Raw genomic sequence first — 18829 nt, forward strand, 5'->3', positions numbered from 1 at the left:
TCATGCTTATTGTTCCCCAGGAGGCTCTTTTTGAGTCAGAAGCAAACACCAACACCTGATGGTGTGCTTTCATTTAAGGCCAAGGGAGGCCGTTTCCTAGGGCTAGAGGGGGGGCCGCTAAAATCTGAGGTCAGTCAGATGGATAACAGGTGAGTAGGGTGAGATTGTGCAGCCAGGGAACTTTGGAGGCAGCTTTCCCCCCTGTGGAGGCACCCTCGCTGCGGGTAGTGCCCACGGCTCTGCCCCGGTAAATGGGAATGCACTTCACGCATGCGCAGAGTTTTGGCCACCTGGGTTAGCGCTTCTCTGTGGTCTGGAACTGAGGAAAGCGAGGGTCACGCGTAGGTTTTGCGCAAGGAGGCTTAGGAGGCTTGACCAGCACGTGAGCAAGGCTCCTCACCAGGTAATGCTGGGATGTGCAAACACTTCAAAAATGGGTAAGAATACCCGTACCTTCACTGTTGGTATTTTATTGGGAAAATTTGGCCCTGTTTCTCTTAAAAGGACTAAAAACTTTAATCAGGTTTAAAAAAAAATTCGTGCTTTTCAGTATAGTTTTTTAGAATTCAGGGCTTAATTTTTGCCTGATTCTATGATTAATAACTGATCTATTGAAAGACATTTTGAAAATACATTTAAAAATAAGAAATGAGAAATTATTCATAATCAGTATGAACATTTTGCATTTAAAAAATTAATAGGCATTTTTTTTAGAATAGTTTTAGATTTACAAAAAAATCTGGCAGTAATTGTACTGAGTTCCCATTAACACCCACCTCCCCCCACACACGTTTTCCCTATTATCAGTATCTTGCATTAGTGTGGTACATTTGTTACAATTAATGAACTAAGATTAATACATTATTATGAACTAAAGTCCATAGTTTATTCTAGGGTTCACCATTTGTGTTGTACCTTTCTTTCTTTTCTTTTTTTTTTTTTGGTCAGGCCACGCAGGTTTTGACAAATGCATAATGCCCTGTATCCACCGTTACAGTATCAAATAGTAGTTTCACTGCCCTAAACCTGTGCTCCACCGGTCATCGCTCCCCACTCTCCCTCAGTCCCCTTCCAAACTCCTGCCAACCACTGGTCTTTTTACTGTCTCTATAGTTTTGCCTTTTTCAGGATGTCTTATAGTTGGAATCATACAGTGTGTAGCCTTTCCAGACTGGCTTCTTTCACTTACAAGATGCATTTAAGTTTCCTCCATGTCTTCTGTGGCTTGATAGCTCATTTCTTTTTAGCACTGAATAATATTCCATTGCCTGGGTGTACCACAGTTTGTTTTCCATTCACTTATTGAAGAATATCTTGGTTGCTTCCAGTTTGGGGCATTTATGGATACAGTTGCTATAAACATGTGTGTGCAAGTTTTTGTGTGGGCATAGCTGGATCTTACAGTAAGAGTGTGTTTACCTTGGTAAGAAACTGCCAGACTGTCTTCCAAAGTTGTTGCATTTTGCATTCTCACCAGTTGCTGCTGCTCTGAAGCATCATCAACATTTGGTATTGTTGATTTCAAAAAAAAAATTATCCATTCTAATAGATGTGTACTGTGGTATCTTATTGTTTTAATGTGCAATTTATGAGGACATATGATGTTGGACGTTCTTTTCATACAATTATTTGCCATCTGTATATCTTCCTTGGTGAGCTGTTACGATCTTTTGCCCATTTTTAAATTGGGTGTTTCCTTATTGTTGAATTTTGAGAATTCTTTATAACTAATATGCACACACATAAAGAATTCTTTATATATTGATATTTTGGATACCAGCCCTTGGTATCCTTTGGATACCAAACACATATGTTTGCAAATATTTCCTCCCAGTCTGTGGCTTGCCTTTTTATTCTCTTACATGTCTTCACAGAGCAGAAGTTTTCAATTTTAATAAAATCTACTTTATCAACTTTTTCTTTCATGGATTGTGCTTTTGGTGCTGTATCTAAAAGCTCATTGCCAAACCCAAGATTACCTAGATGTTCTCTTATGTTATAGTCTAGAAGTCTTATAGTTTGGTGTTCTGCATTGTCCATGATCCAATTTAAGTTACTCTTTGTGACAGGTGAAGATCTGTGTCTAGATTCATGTTTTTGCTTGTGGATATAGAGTTGTCACAGTGCCATTTGTCAAAAGACGATTCTTTCTCCAGCGAATTGCTCTTTTTCCTTTTATCAAAGATCAGTTCATTATATGTGTATGGGTCTACTTCTGGGATCTCTATTCTGTTTTATTAATCTATCTATTCTTTCAGCAATACCGTACTGTCTTTACTGTAGGTTTGTAGCAAGTCTTGAAGTCAGATAGTATCAGTCCTCTAAGTTTGTTCGTCTTCTTTAGTACTGTGTTGGCCATTCTGGGTCTTTTGCCTTTCCATATAAACCTTAGAATCAGCTTATCAATATCCACAAAGTAACTCGCTGCAATTTTAATTGGGATTGTGTGGAAGTTATAGATTAAGTTGGTAAGAATTATCATCTTGACAATATTGACTCTTCCTACCCATGAATATGGACTCTCTCTCCATTCATTTAGATCTTTGATTACTTTTTTAAAAATTAATTAATTAATTAATTATTGTCTGTGTTGGGTCTTTGTTTCTGCGTGAGGGCTTTCTCTAGTTGCAGCGAGCAGGGGCCACTCTTCATCGCGGTGCGCGGGCCTCTCACTGTCGCGGCCTCTCTTGTTGCGGAGCACAGGCTCCAGAGGCGCAGGCTCAGTAGTTGTGGCTCACGGGCCTAGTTGCTCCGCAGCATGTGGGATCTTCCCAGACCGGGGCTCAAACCCGTGTGCCCTGCATTGGCTGGCAGATTCTCAACCACTGTGCCACCAGGGAAGCCCCTAGATCTTTGATTTCTTACAGCAGTTTTTAGAGTTTTCCTCATTGAGATATAGTACACATTTTGTTAGATTTATATCTAAGTATTTCTTTTTTTCCTTTTTTGAGTACTAACGTTAAGTGGTATTGTTGTGTTTTATTTTCAAATTCCAATTGCTCATTGCTGGTATGTAGCAAAGAAATTGACTTGTGTATCAACTTGTATCCTGCAACCTTCCTATAAACACTTACTAGTCCAGGAGCTTTTTTCTCCACATATTGTTTACATTGTTGAGGTCATAGACTTTGTAAACAATCTTATATCCTGTTTTTTTTTCTCAATTATGTCATAAGCCTTTTCGGTGTCATTTTAAATTCTTTTAAAACTTTTTTTTAGGGAATTTCTTGGTGGTCCAGTGGTTAGGACTCTGCACTTTCAATGCCTAGGGCCTGGGTTCAATCCCTGGTCAGGGAACTAAGATCCCACAAGCCGTGCAGTGCGGCCAAAAAACATTTTTTTTTTTAATGGCAGCAAAACATTTTATTGAGCTCTTAGTTAACATGTTAACACATCCATCTTTACCGTCTTCATGCATATTCCTTATTGAAAATACATAAGTGTATAAAGAAAAAAATTAAATGTGCTCAAAACTCCACCATAAATAACCAAAATAATTTCCACAAGAAATAATCACTGTTCACATTCTGTTGTTTTCCTTCTACTGCTTCCTTTCTGCCAATGGTTCTTTATTGGGAAACAGACTTCTTTGAATATCTGATGAAAGCTACGGGTCTCTCCCAGAAAATTAAGACATGCACTAATCTTTGAAGTCTCAGAGTTTTTAGGGGCCTCTATGGCCCATCCCAGAAATGCCCCACAAAAGGCTGTGACGCTTATCCACCAGCTCTGGTTGACATTATTTACACCACACTTTCAGGTGCGTTAGGCTTGCACAGACTGAGCAGGCTTTCCTGGCTTTAGAGAAGGCCTGGGACTTCAAAGAAGCAGAGAAATGTACGAATTAGTTGGATATCCCAGAATGTAAAATAAATGGAGGTTAACAGTCACCCTGGGTTCGCTCCTTGTTTCAGTGGAAGTGCCATTATGATGTTAGCTGTTAAGACTTGTTTCTTATATTTTGGAAATGTAATAGATGGTTGGAACATATTTAACCTTAGCATTTCTGACTCTTTAAGGGAGACCTTGAAGATCCTTAATGTAATAATTTGGTTGTGGCACAAATCTGAAGGTTGGATTTGGGGCTAGTGAGGGAGCCGAGTACCTGGTTTGCTGTTCACATATGATCTAAATGGTACAAAGCTGTTTCTTCGTGTGGGTACCAACAGAAAGAGAGCCATGTGTCTACCCACAGGGCTTCGCATTCACGAATGTCTCGACATATCCCTCTGAATGTCAGTATTCAACTGTGTATTTCTTACTAGGAGTTTATCAAAATTCCCTTTGGGTAAAGATATTTAAAATTTTAAGATATTTTTCTTAGCATTTGTATAAGATTTCCATGTTAACTGTTAGTGATCCCAGACTGTGTTAAAAACAGAATTAGAGCATTTAATGTTCGCATACTTAAATGAATCTCTTCTATTTCTTCCAGTTCTTTTAAGCATAAAATAACCAATTTAACATACTTACTCAAAACCCTTAATTCAGCTAGATTTTGTTTTATAATGTAAAAACTTATTTTCCTAACAAATGAGAAAATTTTCATTTTCTATCACTAGAAGATATTTTCTTATAGAAAAATCCAGTTATTTGCTAGTCTCTCACCACTTCACGCAGAGCCCCCTTTCAAAATGAGAGCAGCACCTTTATAGAGAGCCTAGTGGATTTGGATGGGTAAGCCCAGGGCAGCAGCCCCTGAATCGGAAGAACACTGCTTCCCTTTTAGGACACTTTACAACTCATGACTCAGCTCTGAAGAGGATGTGGTCGGTGAAGTTTCCTGCTTCTAGTGGTCCCAAGTTCACATGGCCTCCCCTTTTGCGGGCCTGGTGGCTGCAGAAACAAGGGCAGCGGACTCCAGGGACTGGCATTAAACCAGCAGCCATGCTCACCTACATGAGGTAACACCAACAGCACCAGTCTCACCCAGTGCAAATGAAATGTATTGGCCTTAGACATTCCAAGATTTTTGGATCCTCTATAACTATTAGTGGCTGAGGTCACCAGGGAACTACTCTGGGAAGTTTAAAACCTTAACTCTACACATTAAAAAAAAAAGATTATTCAGAATACAGTTTGCTCTTCTTTTTCCCCTAATGTTGTTTATGGTGGTATCTCTACTTTACTATAGGCCAATTCCTTAAAGTCTGCTTTAAATAGTTAATCTCAAGGCAGCATAGAAAATATACATATTCTACAACTTTTCTAACCCTATTGTTTCCCAAAGGTAACTAACTACAATTTCTGCTCTTGAAACTATTCGTTCTTATTGAGTATAGATTAAATGTGTATCTCAACTACTGAAGATCAATAATGCTAATCATTTTACTATAGTTAAAACCTCCAATGCAACTTGGAGTCCAGGTTCAGGAATGAATGAAGAATTGTAAAATAAAGGCCTTGCCTCACATGCCCACTTACTATAGTCAGAGCAAGTTTTGAAACCAGAGTTTTAGTTTGCAATTTATGATGCCATATAGCTATAGTTTAAATTTCTGGCTAGTAAGTTCCTTAAGCCAAAGAAACTTGGATCGCTCAACAAAATGAATAAAGCTACAATGTGAAGATGGTGAAAATTTATTTAACTGTCTGCATGTACCAAAGACTTAATAGTTAAAATTGGAGGTAAAAAAGACAGGATGCGATTATTTTCCAAAAGCACTGTTTTTATTTATACAGAGTCCTAACCACTTCAGTGGCAGGAGGAGTGGGAGAGGTTCCTTTTTCAATTCAGGGGCCCCCATAATGTTGGTCTGTTGTTACGAAACACACAGGCAAGTGGCGTCATGGATTTGGTAAACTAACTACAATGTTTAGTCTCTCTCTGCTAGAGCAACAAGGTGAGCATCAATCTCTGCTTCTGTAAGAATCCTGGAAGGCAAAGGGAAAAAAACCCCACAACTATTTACTTTTTGAAAACTTTTTATTATGCAAAATTCAAAAAACACACAAAAGTAGGATAGTAATGAACTCCTGTGTACCTATCACCCAATTTCAACAGTTATCAATTTATAGCTAATCTTTTAAAAATCAATATACCCACCACTCATCCCTTCAGATTATTTTGAAGGAATTCCCAGACATCATATCAACTTCATCTATACACACTCATGTTTACCTCTTTGACATCAGATCTAGAATTAGGTCTTTTGAAAGAAAAACCCTTTTGGTTGCAATTATGATAGCAAATATTTAAATTAAATATAAAACTAAACTATACATAAAGTATTCTATTTTAGCTCCTATGTCAAAATGCTTTTATACCTACTATAACTCAAGTTTATATCAGCCAAGAGACAAGAAGGCACTCCATGTTGAACATGTTATTTTCTAAATGATGTTTGCCCCAAAGAAATAAAAACTGCTTGGCAATCTTTAATGTGACCCATTACTGGTGAACTTTTTTTTTTTTTTTTTTTTTGCGGTACGCGGGCCTCTCTCACTGTTGTGGCCTCTCCCGTTGCAGAGGACAGGCTCCGGATGCACAGGCTCCGGAGGCACAAGCTCAGCGGCCATGGCTCACGGACCCAGCCGCTCCGCGGCACGTGGGATCCTCTGGGACCGGGGCACAAACCCGTGTCCCCTGCATTGGCAGGCGGACTCTCAACCACCGCGCCACCAGGGAAGCCCTACTGGTGAACTTTTAAAAGTGAAATTTGTCAAAGTGACATTTTTGAGTGCAAACTGGGGCAATGTAAGTAGTTTATACAGTTGTGTATACTTATGTTATACATTCTAGTTATTATTTAAGTATACTTACCATCACAGAATTTATAAATGATACAAGAGTTTTTCTGAAGACATACGATCTTTGGTTTCTTACTTATTTAACTTACTTATTTAAAGATTTTAAAGGTTATAGGAGGGTCTCAGAATAGAAAACAACTATTTGTAGATCCTTTAGAGAGACTGCTCCTCCTGGAATTTTACTGCTTTAAGAAAATAAAAAAAAAAAGGCAACCTCTTCCATGGGGGACAGAAGGGAATTCATTTCTGTTTTTTAAAAAAATTCTATAAATTTTTCTTAAATCTTTCATGTTTATATCACTTGCCTACAGGCAACAAAAAGAACAAATTAGAAAAGAAAAATGTACTAACATAACTCTTCAAGGTCTGGTTAAGCTTAGTTTACTACCTTTTTTTTCCCCACCCCTAACAATGACAATTGTGTCTTTATAACTGTGACCTAAGAGTAAATACACACCATAGTCAACATGCGTTCCAGCAGGTTCCCTGAATCTGTGGATTTAACTGAAGCATTTTTTACTATTCATGAGAGTATCCAGGTTCATGGTAAAAGTCAATCACCACACAGGGTTGCTGGGAGGATTAAGTGAACTGATATATGTTAAGCACCCAGTATAGATTTGACTCATGGAAGCTGTGAAGTTGATTTGTGGGAGTTAGTCACTTAGTGAGTAAGAACAGACAAGGATCCAGCATCTGCAATTCAATTAGCTGTATGCAAAATTCAGGGGTTTCAAAGATATCCAAATAGGGTCTGAGGTACATCAGTATTTCATAGTGCTCTTCAAAGCTCCACTTAAATAACCACTAAATAATAAAAGCTCCATCTGAAAACTACTAGTTTGGGAGCTGAATTTCTATTGGCCTTAAGCTAAAAAACACACACAAACACTTATGCTCAGTTTACTTCTCAGATAAAGGAGGTTATTTTACATCACCTCTGGTATTAGATATAAAATAAATGAAATGAGAAGAAAAGCAGTTTATGTCTGTCTTAAGGAGACACCCAGTAAGTTTTAAAACAGATCTCTCAGGTGCTGGGAAAAAAAAAAAAAAAAAAACTAACTCTAGTTCAAAAAAATTCTTTCCTCAAGTTACAGGACAAATGAACCAACACACCTCCACCTTTCTAGACTAGAATTTATCACTTGGCAAACTTCTTTAAGTACCTGGCCGACAATAAAATAACTCACCTGAATTTAGGATTTTCAACTGTAACTACTCCAACTTCTATTTCTGAAGGTTTGAAATCAATTGATAGAACAGTAGACAGGCATGTAATTGCAGTCTGAAAAAAAGTATCAACATTAAAATAATATAGTATTTTTCGGAGATTCCAAGATTTTTCTCATTCCAAACTTACTCAAGTCATGAGTTAACCACAAGCTATTCATTTTTGCTCCATGTTTGAGGTGATGTAGTTCTACAGCCACACAGATTGCTTAATTCTAACATGTTGCCTGCCAATGACAAGAAACTTGTTTATACCAAGTCGAACTATAAACTAAAGGGCTCCAACAACAAAAATAGGGTGATTTACACAAAACAGTCTGTTTGCCTGGTGATCACTACATGCTAAGCAATGCTTATTAGCACTTGGAGTGAGATGGGGAGAGGATAAAGATGAATGATAGTCTTCTTTCAAGGAAATTACAGTAATAACAATTTAAGAATGTTTTAAGTGGCTTTGTACCCGATGTGATTACTTATGTAACTATGAATTGCAATTAAAAAAAAAGAAAAAACCTTTAAGAAACATTTGAACAGTGCCTCCCAGATGAGAACTAGCTTATTTCCTGTTAGTGTACGATAATACTGCCAACCAAACACAAAGGTATTAGATGGTAATTCTTCCTTTCTTGTTTATCAGAATCATGTTGTTAGTCTTTAGAATTGCTGTATCCCTGACCCTCCTTTCCACAATCCACTAAAATTCTGTTTTTAACTTCTTGGCAGTAAATAAGAAACTTCTTTAGTCTAAGGTTACTAAATATTTGTGTAAGGATTTTGTCTTGTCCTGTCAATTTAAAACTTCCCAATCATAATGAACAATCCCCTCAAGAACCCTGCATAAAAGAGCTCTACTTCTGTGTCCCAGATATAATTTCTCTGCCAAGTCATCCTGTGAGCATATTCTTTTACTGTGAAGATGTCTGCTTCCTTGAAAATTTGGTGTGTGGCTGCTTTTCCTTTAGGACCATAAGAGCAGCATTACTGACTCAACTTTTTCACTTCTGCTTCCAGTTAGCGTAAGCCTAATTTGAATCACAACCATGCAGGTCTTTGGACTTGGTCTTGACTCCTATTCTTAGTTATAGTTTCCCATTTTATATGTGTTTTGTTGAAAGCAGTTTCAAATACATTATGAAATGAGATGGGGAATTAGATGAATAAAAGCAGTCCTCACTGTTCCCATGTGACATCGATTTTACTATTAACCTGACAAATTTGGATATCATGACATAACCCAGGAATAGCCTATACAGATTGTCAATTCTGCAATGATCCTCATTATTCTATATCGCATAAAAAAAAGGTCAGTTCCTTTCGGCTAACTTACTTCCACTGTCTGTTCAAATGTCCAATCAAATTTCTTCTTCACTTTTTTTTCAAGGAAGCTGGTTGACTCGGTTTGTTTAACTCCTGCTGCAGTGGCTTTAAACCCACAGTAGTAACCTGCAGGATCACACTTGTACACCTGAGGGCCTTGTTCTTCATCTATACCGATTAAAATCATACCTAAACAGAAAGAAAGACCCTCATTAAATATCTTATGTCTTTATACAACAAGATTTCTTCTCTCTTGGTATTGCCACATAGCTGTTGTTAATCATTACTCTGGCCGTCTATTTTAAGTTTTTTTTTTTTCCTGAGAACAGTTTTAATGGGTGACAGTAAATGCTCAATAAACGTGGAAATTAAATGATGTTACAGAAAAGGCAACTCATGAAAGCAAAGAAAATCAGGTTAGCCAATTCCACCATTCTTTAAAAATATTTTTTAAAGGATGTGTTTTGTTTTAAGAAAACTAATAAAACATAGGTTATCACCACAGATAAATAAGGTAACAAATTTCTATTATCCAAAAGGTTTTATCACGGATTTTTTAAAGGTTTTAATGATCACAAATGTAATTTACAATTTTCTAATCCTTGCTATTACCCAAAGCATGTTCCTTTGAACCCTAATCCCTCAAGACGTTAACTGGTCAAATAAATTTGGAAAATATACTTTTCACATACTTCTTTTAGAAAAAATAATATACAAAAGCATATTAGATGTTCTAAAATCTTCTGCTGTAGGCTGACCTACTCTAGCTCAGTAGTTCTTCAGTTTATTTGACCAAGAAATACTTTTTCTTGTATAATTATGTTATTATAATGACATACAATTAAAATAAACAACCACCACCAAACTTCTTTCTACTCAGCAGAGCAGGTAACAAAGTATTTAAAGAATGGCTTCACCCCATTTGAACCTTTTTTATATCGTGTCTTCTTACAAGATTTGGTATTATTCAATGACTCTATTCACATTTATAGATGTTTTATAGAGTCTAGTAATGAGGAATTTTGAAGCTTATTTTATTGATAAACACTATGACAGTGATCAGCTATCCATTTTATTCTAATGTTATGTTACCCTGTAATTTTCTTTACATTTTATACTTGAGCTGTGATACAAAGTACAAGGGCACCACCAAAGAGAGGTCCACTTAATTCTCTGAGGGGGAAAAAAAGAAACACTTCTTTACTTCAGGGTCTTGCAAAATGAGCAGGTTTAAAAGATAAGGAAATGAAGGGCAATCAAGGCAAAAGGAACATGAAAGGTCAGGGCACACCCAAGGAATGACAAAAGATCCATGTATTACAGGAGCTTCAGGTGAAAGAGAAATGCAGAGCTTCAGGTCCAAGAGGCAACTTGGGAGTAAACTGTAAGGGGCCTTGCACATCGTATTAACAACAAAACAACAAAATTTGATTTTAGAATGATAACTCATGTAGGAATATGGAACAGACTAGGAAAGAGTAAGGAGGAAGAAAGGCAGTAAATTAGGTGGCAGAGGCAAAAGACAATGAAAAAGTGACAGAGGAGATGGAAGGGACATATTCTAAGGTAAAGCTTGATGAATAAACAGATGACCAGGGAAGGGGAGATGGGGGTAGAACAGAAGTTGAGGATGAGAGTAGGAAAAGAGCAACGATTTCAAGTTTGAAGTATCTGTGGGACATGAAGGAAGAGACTGGGCTAAAGCTAATGAGGGAGTGACTGGCATACAGGTAGTAAACGAAGCCATCAAAGTGGATGAGATCACCCAGTAGAACGAAGAGGAGAGAAGGACCAAGGAGAGAAACCCGATGAGCAACAACATTTAAGGGACCAGTAGAAGACGATAAGCTAAGGAAGCTGAGGAGAAGAGTATCATTGAAGAAATCAAGGGAGAATATTTAAGTGACAGGTCAAAAATAGGGTCAGATGCTAAAGAAAAATCATTACACTGACTGCTTTAATTCTCATAAATGAATGACACAATGTCAGGAACAAACGTTGAATTTTTCAGGCTAATTTATTACATTGAATCTCAGATCAGTAAAGCTTATTCCTCTCCCAATAAAATTTTACTTGTTTTTTAAAGAAGAAATTTATTCTAAATACATGAATCACAGGCATATATTTGTGAGCCTGATTCTTTAAGGTGGTCCAAAGAAACAACTACATTGTTAAGATGCCTAATTTAAGCATTTCCATCGAACTAGTAATCTAGAATTGCAGTAGAACCTCCATTTCAAAAGCCTAATAGCATCTAAAGTTTAAAGGTAGTGCCTAAAATACTGTTGTGAAACCTATCCTTCCATCACTGATTTATTATAAAGATTTCCTCACCTTTTATAACTTCCAAACCACATGTTCCAAACCCAAGTGTTACTGAAATAACTTTCTTTATGCATGTTTGCTAAAAAAAAAAAAATCATAATTCATCAATTATTTGGGAGACTTCTTTGCATACTTACAACAACCAAGAGGCCTCATTTCAGCATTCTGTGTGTAGACCTGAGAAATATCAGCAATTCTTTTACACAGCATGTCCACAGGAATCTCGTAACCATACTTGTATTTCCAATTAGCTGCTTCATAGCGTGCCCTCTGTACCTGGGATCTGCTGTCAGCTTAGAGCATAAAAAACAAAGGTTTACTTCTTCAGAAGGAAAGAATGAACCTCAATTCAGGTAATTTTTCCCAATATATACATATATCTCCATTATGACTTAAGGAAAACAGAAGTGGTCCACTATGGCTTTTCCTCCCACCAACGTATAATGAATGACTCAGCAATAAGTATGTGACAAAAAAGGAAAAAAGTTTAAAAAATGAAGTTCTATATCCAGCACTGCACTTTTATGCTGAGCCCTTCATCAGCTGTCAAAATAGTTTCTAAAAGTGTCTAATAACTCCCCAAAGACCAGGTTTTAAGGAAAGAAAATAATATTTCTCTCAATCTTTTTTTGGTGGGCTTGAATTTTCCCTTGATTTCAGAAAATAAAAACCCAATGTTATTTTTATAATCCTCACCTCCTTCTAACCAGTGTCACTATCACCAGGTTTGAGATATACTGACTTATGTCCCCTTAAATTACTAACCATATCTGAAATAAATCATCTATGAGAGGGGCCTCAGCTCAGTTTCCCTGACTGTAGCATAGAGGTCTAATTCTATTATACTTATGGTTTCAAAAAAGCTCACAATACTCCGAAGATATTGATACTAGCCTTGGAAGACTGCAAATCTACTCATATCACCTGAAAATCAGACACTAAAGGAAGCCTTTTAAAATTAATACAAAACTCAAAAATAATCTGAAGAAAATAAAAAATCTAAGTAGGTATTAAGTCAATCACCTGTCATTCCTGTCATCACGCAGCCGATGTTTTCGGTTATCTTGAATAAGTGAGTCACTGTGCTGGAATCCAATAATTTGTCCTAATGAACAAAATAAATCAAGATAATTTTAAAAATCACAGGTCTCTGTGTAGTGACAAAAAAATATTATGGAATGATAACAATGAACTATATAATAAATGTCTTCTGCTCATTTTACAGTTAAAAGCAATAAAAAATGGGGGCAGGGGCACAACTCTGTTTTCCTTTTTCAGATGATATGTTTCCTGTGGGCAAGAATTATAGCTCACCAAAGAGTGTTTTGAGGTCCCTGAAGACAAAAGACCTAGAAATCCCAATGTGCTTATAATCATACCACAAAGTTCAACTTGTCAATTCTGTCTACTCAGTTAAATTGTCAATTCTTCTTGGATGACAGACAGGAAAGCAGGGTCAAAGTAAAAACAATGTTAACATATATAATAATATACCCTTGTACAAACTCATGAAACATTCTTGCATTATATTCTGCAACAATTGGCTATCTTGGCAGTACTACTTACAGGTACTTTCTTCTGTGTGACAATTACTGCACAGTCTTTCCCTCTGACAGCTACTGATGTAAGGCCACCCTGGTTAATAGCCTTAAAAGCATATTCTGGAAAATAGAACAGTTTTTTTTAAGAAGTGAAATAAATGATCATAGATTCATACAATGGAATAACAAATAGTTATTAAAAATAAAGAGCTTTATGAACTAACATGGAATGCCATCCAATACATGCAAAGTCAAAATAATAATGATAATAATAAATCGTAATTAAACCAACTCCACTTCTTTCCATTTTGATCATTTTCATCAGGTACAAACACCAAATTTCCAATAAACATTTAATTAAGTTTTATTATATCAAATCTTTATCAATTACGTTTTATCATTTAAAAAGTTTGTTTTGTAGCCATTATTTCTACCAAGTCTGGTTTCCCTGGGTCAAATTTAGGTGATCTAAATTTTCTCAAGATTTACTATTTCTGTTAACTTTTGGTCAATAACTAATTGACTGTATGCAGTTTTAACTGCTGTTAGATTACTTTGCCTTTTTTTCCCCCCTACCAAATTGAAATCTTCTGGATCATGTTATTTGCAATTTTCATGTTACCTACACTATAGGATTCTTTAGTTTATCTATAACAAACTTCAGCTTGTGTACTTCTCTAGCTGCTGTCAAATCATTCCCATGTTAAAACAGCTGAACTGAAGTGGTTTATAAAAACAAACTACTATGGCACCATGTGGTTTAGCTGATAATGACTGCCTGTGGAGAGTAGAATTACAGATGAGACTATCCCTTTCTATGCTGTATATTTCTGTAATATTTAAACTTAATATAAACATATATTTTGTAATTTGGAAAAGAGCAACAAAAATTAATATATGCTCACTGTAGAAAATATAAAGGATAATGTAAAAGAAAAAAATTACTCACTACTCCAATTGTTATCTACATTTGATGCATAATAGATGCTTTTACTCTGTGCGCCAGGTCTGAGGCCTGGTCTTATTCGGTTCAAAAAGCCACTGGTGATGAAGATCATCTGAGGAAGATACTACCTATGACACCAAAGAATTTCCTTTAATAGGAGCTGTGATAAAAATCCTTTGCCAAATATTTCTAAGTGGCCACATATTGAAGAGAACAAAAGAGTAAAAGGACTCTAGAAAAATCACCTCAAAGAAAATCCTCAGATCTAACTTACATTTAACTAGCTAATTACAACAGCTTGTTTTTACCATCCCATTACACCACAAACAACTTCTAAAATATAATGTTTCATAATGCTTCTCAGTTCTGTTTCTCATATGGTCAATAAAGCCTCTACCAGATCAACCCTCCACAGGTAAACTATAAACTCTAGACAAAACTACCCAAAGACACCAGAAAGAGGCCAAAAGAGGCAGATTCCAAAGAGGGAGGCAACGCTTGAAGATGGCAATGGACTGGGGTGAGCTCCCCATTTTCATGACTTAAGTTTGCATGCAGGTCCCAGTCAGGGGTAAACACCCACAGAAAACTCTGTCCTTTTGGCCTGAAGAGCTAGGGAACAGCTTGGGGGAGTAACCAACCACAGCTGCTGGAAAATGAGGAAGAGAAAGGAGAGAGCCAGAGAAGGAGAGCCCCAACTTCTACGTTGCCCAAATCTCTAGCTGATTCCATAACCACACACGCAAAAGACAGACTCCAAGCAGCCTAGCTAGGATAAAAGAATTGAGATTTAAGCTGCCACCCAAATTAACCGCCTGCTAGAACAAATTAACGCTCTTTGGAGGAATATAACAGAATCCAGTCTTCACAACCTAACATTCACAAATGCCCAGGATATAATCCAGAATTACTCAACATACCAAAAAAGAAACCAAACCAAACCAAACAAAACATAGTTAAACATGATCTACTTAGAAGAGACCAACCCTGAGATGACCCAGATGTTGTATTAGCAGGCAAAGTTATTAAAAGTATGTTCAATGACATAATGAAAAATATTCAAGATGAAATAAGAAATCTCAGTAAATTACAAAAGAACCAAATAGAAATTACAGAACTGAAAAATACAATATCTGAAATTTAAAAATTCACCAAGTGAACTTAACTGCAGAATGGAGATACATGAAAATGAACCAAACTATCCCTCTTTTTTTTTTTTTTTTTTTTTTTTGGCCATGCTGCACGGCATGCAGGATCTTAGTTCCCAGACCAGGGATTGAACCTGAGCCCCCTGCAGTGGAAGCACAGAGTCCTAACCACTGGACCACCAAGGAATTCCCTATCCAATTTTAAACAAGAGAAAACAGATTTAACAAGTCTGTGGGTCAACATCAAAAGGTATAATGTGTAACTGGAGTCCCATACGGACAGGAAAGCACGAGAACCCCCCCTCCACCAAAAAAAAATCTTTAGAAATAATGGCTAAAATGCTCCAAATTTGGAAAAAGACATAAAATTTCATACTGAAGAACCAGCAAACTCCAAGCAGGATAAATACAAAGAAAACCACACCTGTGCACTCGTTATAGTCAAATTCCTGAAAACCAAAAGCAGAGAAAATTTTGAAAAACAGAGAAAAAGAACAGATTATACACAAGAGAACAATGATTTGAATTCCATGATTGCACCTGAAGACAGTGGAACATCCTTAACGTGTGGAAAGAAAAATCATCAATTCAGAATTCTATATCCAACAAAAACATCCTTCAAGAATGAAAGTAAAATAAAGATACTTTCAGACTTGCAACAAAAACACTAAAAGAAGTTCTTCGAGCTGAAGGAAAATGATACCAAAAGAAAACTCCAATCTTTAGAAATGAGGAATATCAAAAAATGGTAAATATCTGGATAAATATAAAAGAGTATTTTATTCTCTTTAATTCTTTAAAAATACCTAACAAGGGCTTCCCTGGTGGTGCAGTGGTTAAGAATCCACCTGACAATGCAAGAGACACGGGTTCAAGCCCTGGTCGGGGAAGATCCCACATGCTGCGGAGCAACTAAGCCCGTGCACCACAACTACTGAGGCTGTGCTCTAGAGCCCACAAGCCACAACTACTGAGCCTGCATGCCACAACTACTGAAGCCCATGTGCCTAGAGCCCATGCTCTGCAACAAGAGAAACCACCGCAATGAGAAGCCCACACACTGCAATGAAGAGTAGCCCCCACTTGCCCCAACTAGAGAAAAGCCCTCGCGCAGCAATGAAGACCCAACACAGCCAAAAATAAATAAATAAATAGATCTATTTTATTTTTTTATATATATATATATAAATACTTAACAAAAGTTACATTTGTGGAGTTTATGAAATATGTACATGTATTACTTATAAAAAAGAAAGGGAGTAAATGGACTTTCAATGTTTCAAGGCTTGCACATTTTATGTGAAATGAGAAGTATTAACTGGGAGAAGTTAAGCATGTATATTATATTCCTTAGAACAACACTAAAGGATGCTAAGAAGTAGCCAAAAGGCTAATAGATTAAAATGAAATTCTAAAAACTGTTCAAATAATTGAAAAGGAGGCAAGGGAGGAGGTACTGGGGAACAAATAAACAAACAAACAAAACAAAGACAAACAGAAATAAATAAAATAGTAAATTTAAATCTAACCATGTCAACAACTGCATTAAATGCTAATGGATGAGGGGACTTCCCTGGTGGCGCAGTGGTTAAGAATCTGCCTGCCAATGCAGGGGACACGGGTTCAAGCCCTGGTCCAGGAAGATCCCACATGCCGTGGAGCAACTAAGCCCGTGCGCCACAACTACTGAGCCCACACGCCACAACTACTGAAGCCCGTGTGCCTAGAGGCCATGCTCCGCAACAAGAAAAGCCACCACAATGAGAAGCCTGCACACCGCAACAACGAATAGCCCCCACTCGCCCTAACTAGAGAAAGCCCACGCGCAGCAACAAAGACCCAATGCAGTCATAAATACATAAATAAATAAATGCTAATGGATGAAATACTCCAATTAAAAGAAACTGACAGATGCAGAGAACAAATGTATGGACACCAAGTGGGAAAAGCGGAGCGGGAGAGTGGTGGTGGTGGGATGAACTGGGAGATTGGGATTGACATACATGCACTATTATGTATAAAATAAATAATAAGAACCTGCTGTATAAAAAATAAATGAATATGTAAAATTCAAATAAAAAAATTTTAAGATTAAAAAAAGCAGAAACTGTCAGAATGGATAGAAAAGCAAGACTCAAATATATGCTGCCTACTGGAGACACACTTTAATAAATGGATGAAAAAACGTATACCACGTAAAAGTAAGCATCAGAAAGTTGGAGGGACTATATTAATATCAGATAAAGTAGACTTCAAGACAAAGAGTATTATCAGAAATAAAGAGGAACATTTCAAAATGATAGAAGAATCAATTCATAAGAAGACATAACACTCATAAATGTATACACACTTTTTAAGACTACTTCAAAATACATGAAAGGAAGATTGACCAAATTAAAAAAAGAAATGGACAATCACACCCAGTTAAAGATTTTAACACTGGCACTCAGCAACCGCTAGAAACAAACACCAAAAAAGTAGACATACATGATATGAACTACACCATCAACCACCCTGACCTAGGTGGTATCTGTAGAATACTACTGGCAATAACTGAAAAATATACAGGCACATGGTATTAACAGTACATGGTACATTTACCAAGACAGACCATATGTTAGGCCATAAAATAAGTCTCAATTTTTAAAGTGCTGAAATCCCTATACTTAGGGAAAATTTTAAATTTGAAAATTTAAAACCACACTTCTAAATAATCCATGCATCAAAGAAGTAATCACCAGGGACATTTTTAAATATTTTGAACTGAATAGTAATAAAAATGTATCAAAACTTGTAGGATGCAGCAGAAGTGTTCAGAAGGAATTTTACTGCTATGGTGGACAGATCCTAAGGTGGCCTCCCCTCCACAATACCTGCCTCCTGGTATTCACATCTCTGTGTAATCCCCTCCCCTGAGTGTGGGCAAGATCTCTTAACTTCCTTCTAACAAACTAAATATGGCAAAGGTGATGGGATGGCACGCTACTGATTACAGTATATAGACTCCACCTTGCTAGCAGACTCACTCTTGAGATTCTTCCTGCTGGCATGATAAGTAGCTATGGGGCAAGAACCACCGGTGGCCTCTGGTGAACAGCCAGAAGGTAGTTGGGGCCCTCAGTCCTACACTGCAAACCTAAGTTTCCACTTTAAGAAGCTAGAAAAGGGCAAAGTAAACCCAGATTAGAAGAAAAGAAATAATAAAGATCAGAAATCAATGAAATAGACAAAAAAGAGAACATGAGCAAAGTCAAAAATTGATTCTTTGAACAAAAAACAATAAACCAACGGGACTTCCCTGGCAGTCCAGTGGTTAAGACTCTGCACTCCCAATGCAGGGGGCATGGGTTCAATCCCTGGTCAGGGAACTAAGATCTCACGTACCGCAAGGTGCGGCCAAACCAAAAACCAAAAAAAACCCAACAAAATTATAAGCCTTTTGGTATGTTGAAAGACGGTCCCCAAATGATATCCATGACCTAATCCCTGGAACCTGCAAATACTACCATATATAGCCACGGGGGAAAAAAAAAAAAAGAGAGAGAGAAATCTTTGCACATGTGATTAAG

General features: G+C 36.9%; 2 protein-coding genes across 5 annotated transcripts in view; both read right to left on the minus strand.

Annotated features, from left to right (window-relative positions):
- Positions 1-5648: 5648 nt before the first annotated feature.
- PSMA6 (proteasome 20S subunit alpha 6) overlaps positions 5649-18829 on the minus strand; it is a 32770-nt gene continuing 19589 nt past the window's right edge. For all 4 annotated transcript variants that reach the window (XM_073800557.1, XM_004319559.4, XM_073800556.1 and 1 more), the window contains exons 2-7: positions 13192-13286; positions 12649-12730; positions 11763-11918; positions 9311-9489; positions 7944-8038; positions 5649-5874 (exon numbers count right to left, since the gene is read on the minus strand). In XM_073800557.1, the coding sequence (XP_073656658.1) occupies positions 5817-5874; positions 7944-8038; positions 9311-9489; positions 11763-11918; positions 12649-12730; positions 13192-13286 (665 nt within the window). In that variant the 3' untranslated portion in view covers positions 5649-5816. The remainder of the gene's footprint in view (positions 5875-7943; positions 8039-9310; positions 9490-11762; positions 11919-12648; positions 12731-13191; positions 13287-18829) is intronic.
- The window catches only part of PRORP (protein only RNase P catalytic subunit), a 159156-nt gene continuing 152971 nt past the window's right edge, over positions 12645-18829 (minus strand). Inside the window, exons 10-11 of the transcript XR_012329999.1 lie at positions 13192-13286; positions 12645-12730 (exon numbers count right to left, since the gene is read on the minus strand). The gene's annotated coding sequence lies outside the window, so the exon portion shown is untranslated. The remainder of the gene's footprint in view (positions 12731-13191; positions 13287-18829) is intronic.

The sequence above is a fragment of the Tursiops truncatus genome, chromosome 2 (genome assembly GCF_011762595.2).
Source record: "Tursiops truncatus isolate mTurTru1 chromosome 2, mTurTru1.mat.Y, whole genome shotgun sequence".
Taxonomy (NCBI): Eukaryota; Metazoa; Chordata; class Mammalia; order Artiodactyla; family Delphinidae; genus Tursiops; species Tursiops truncatus.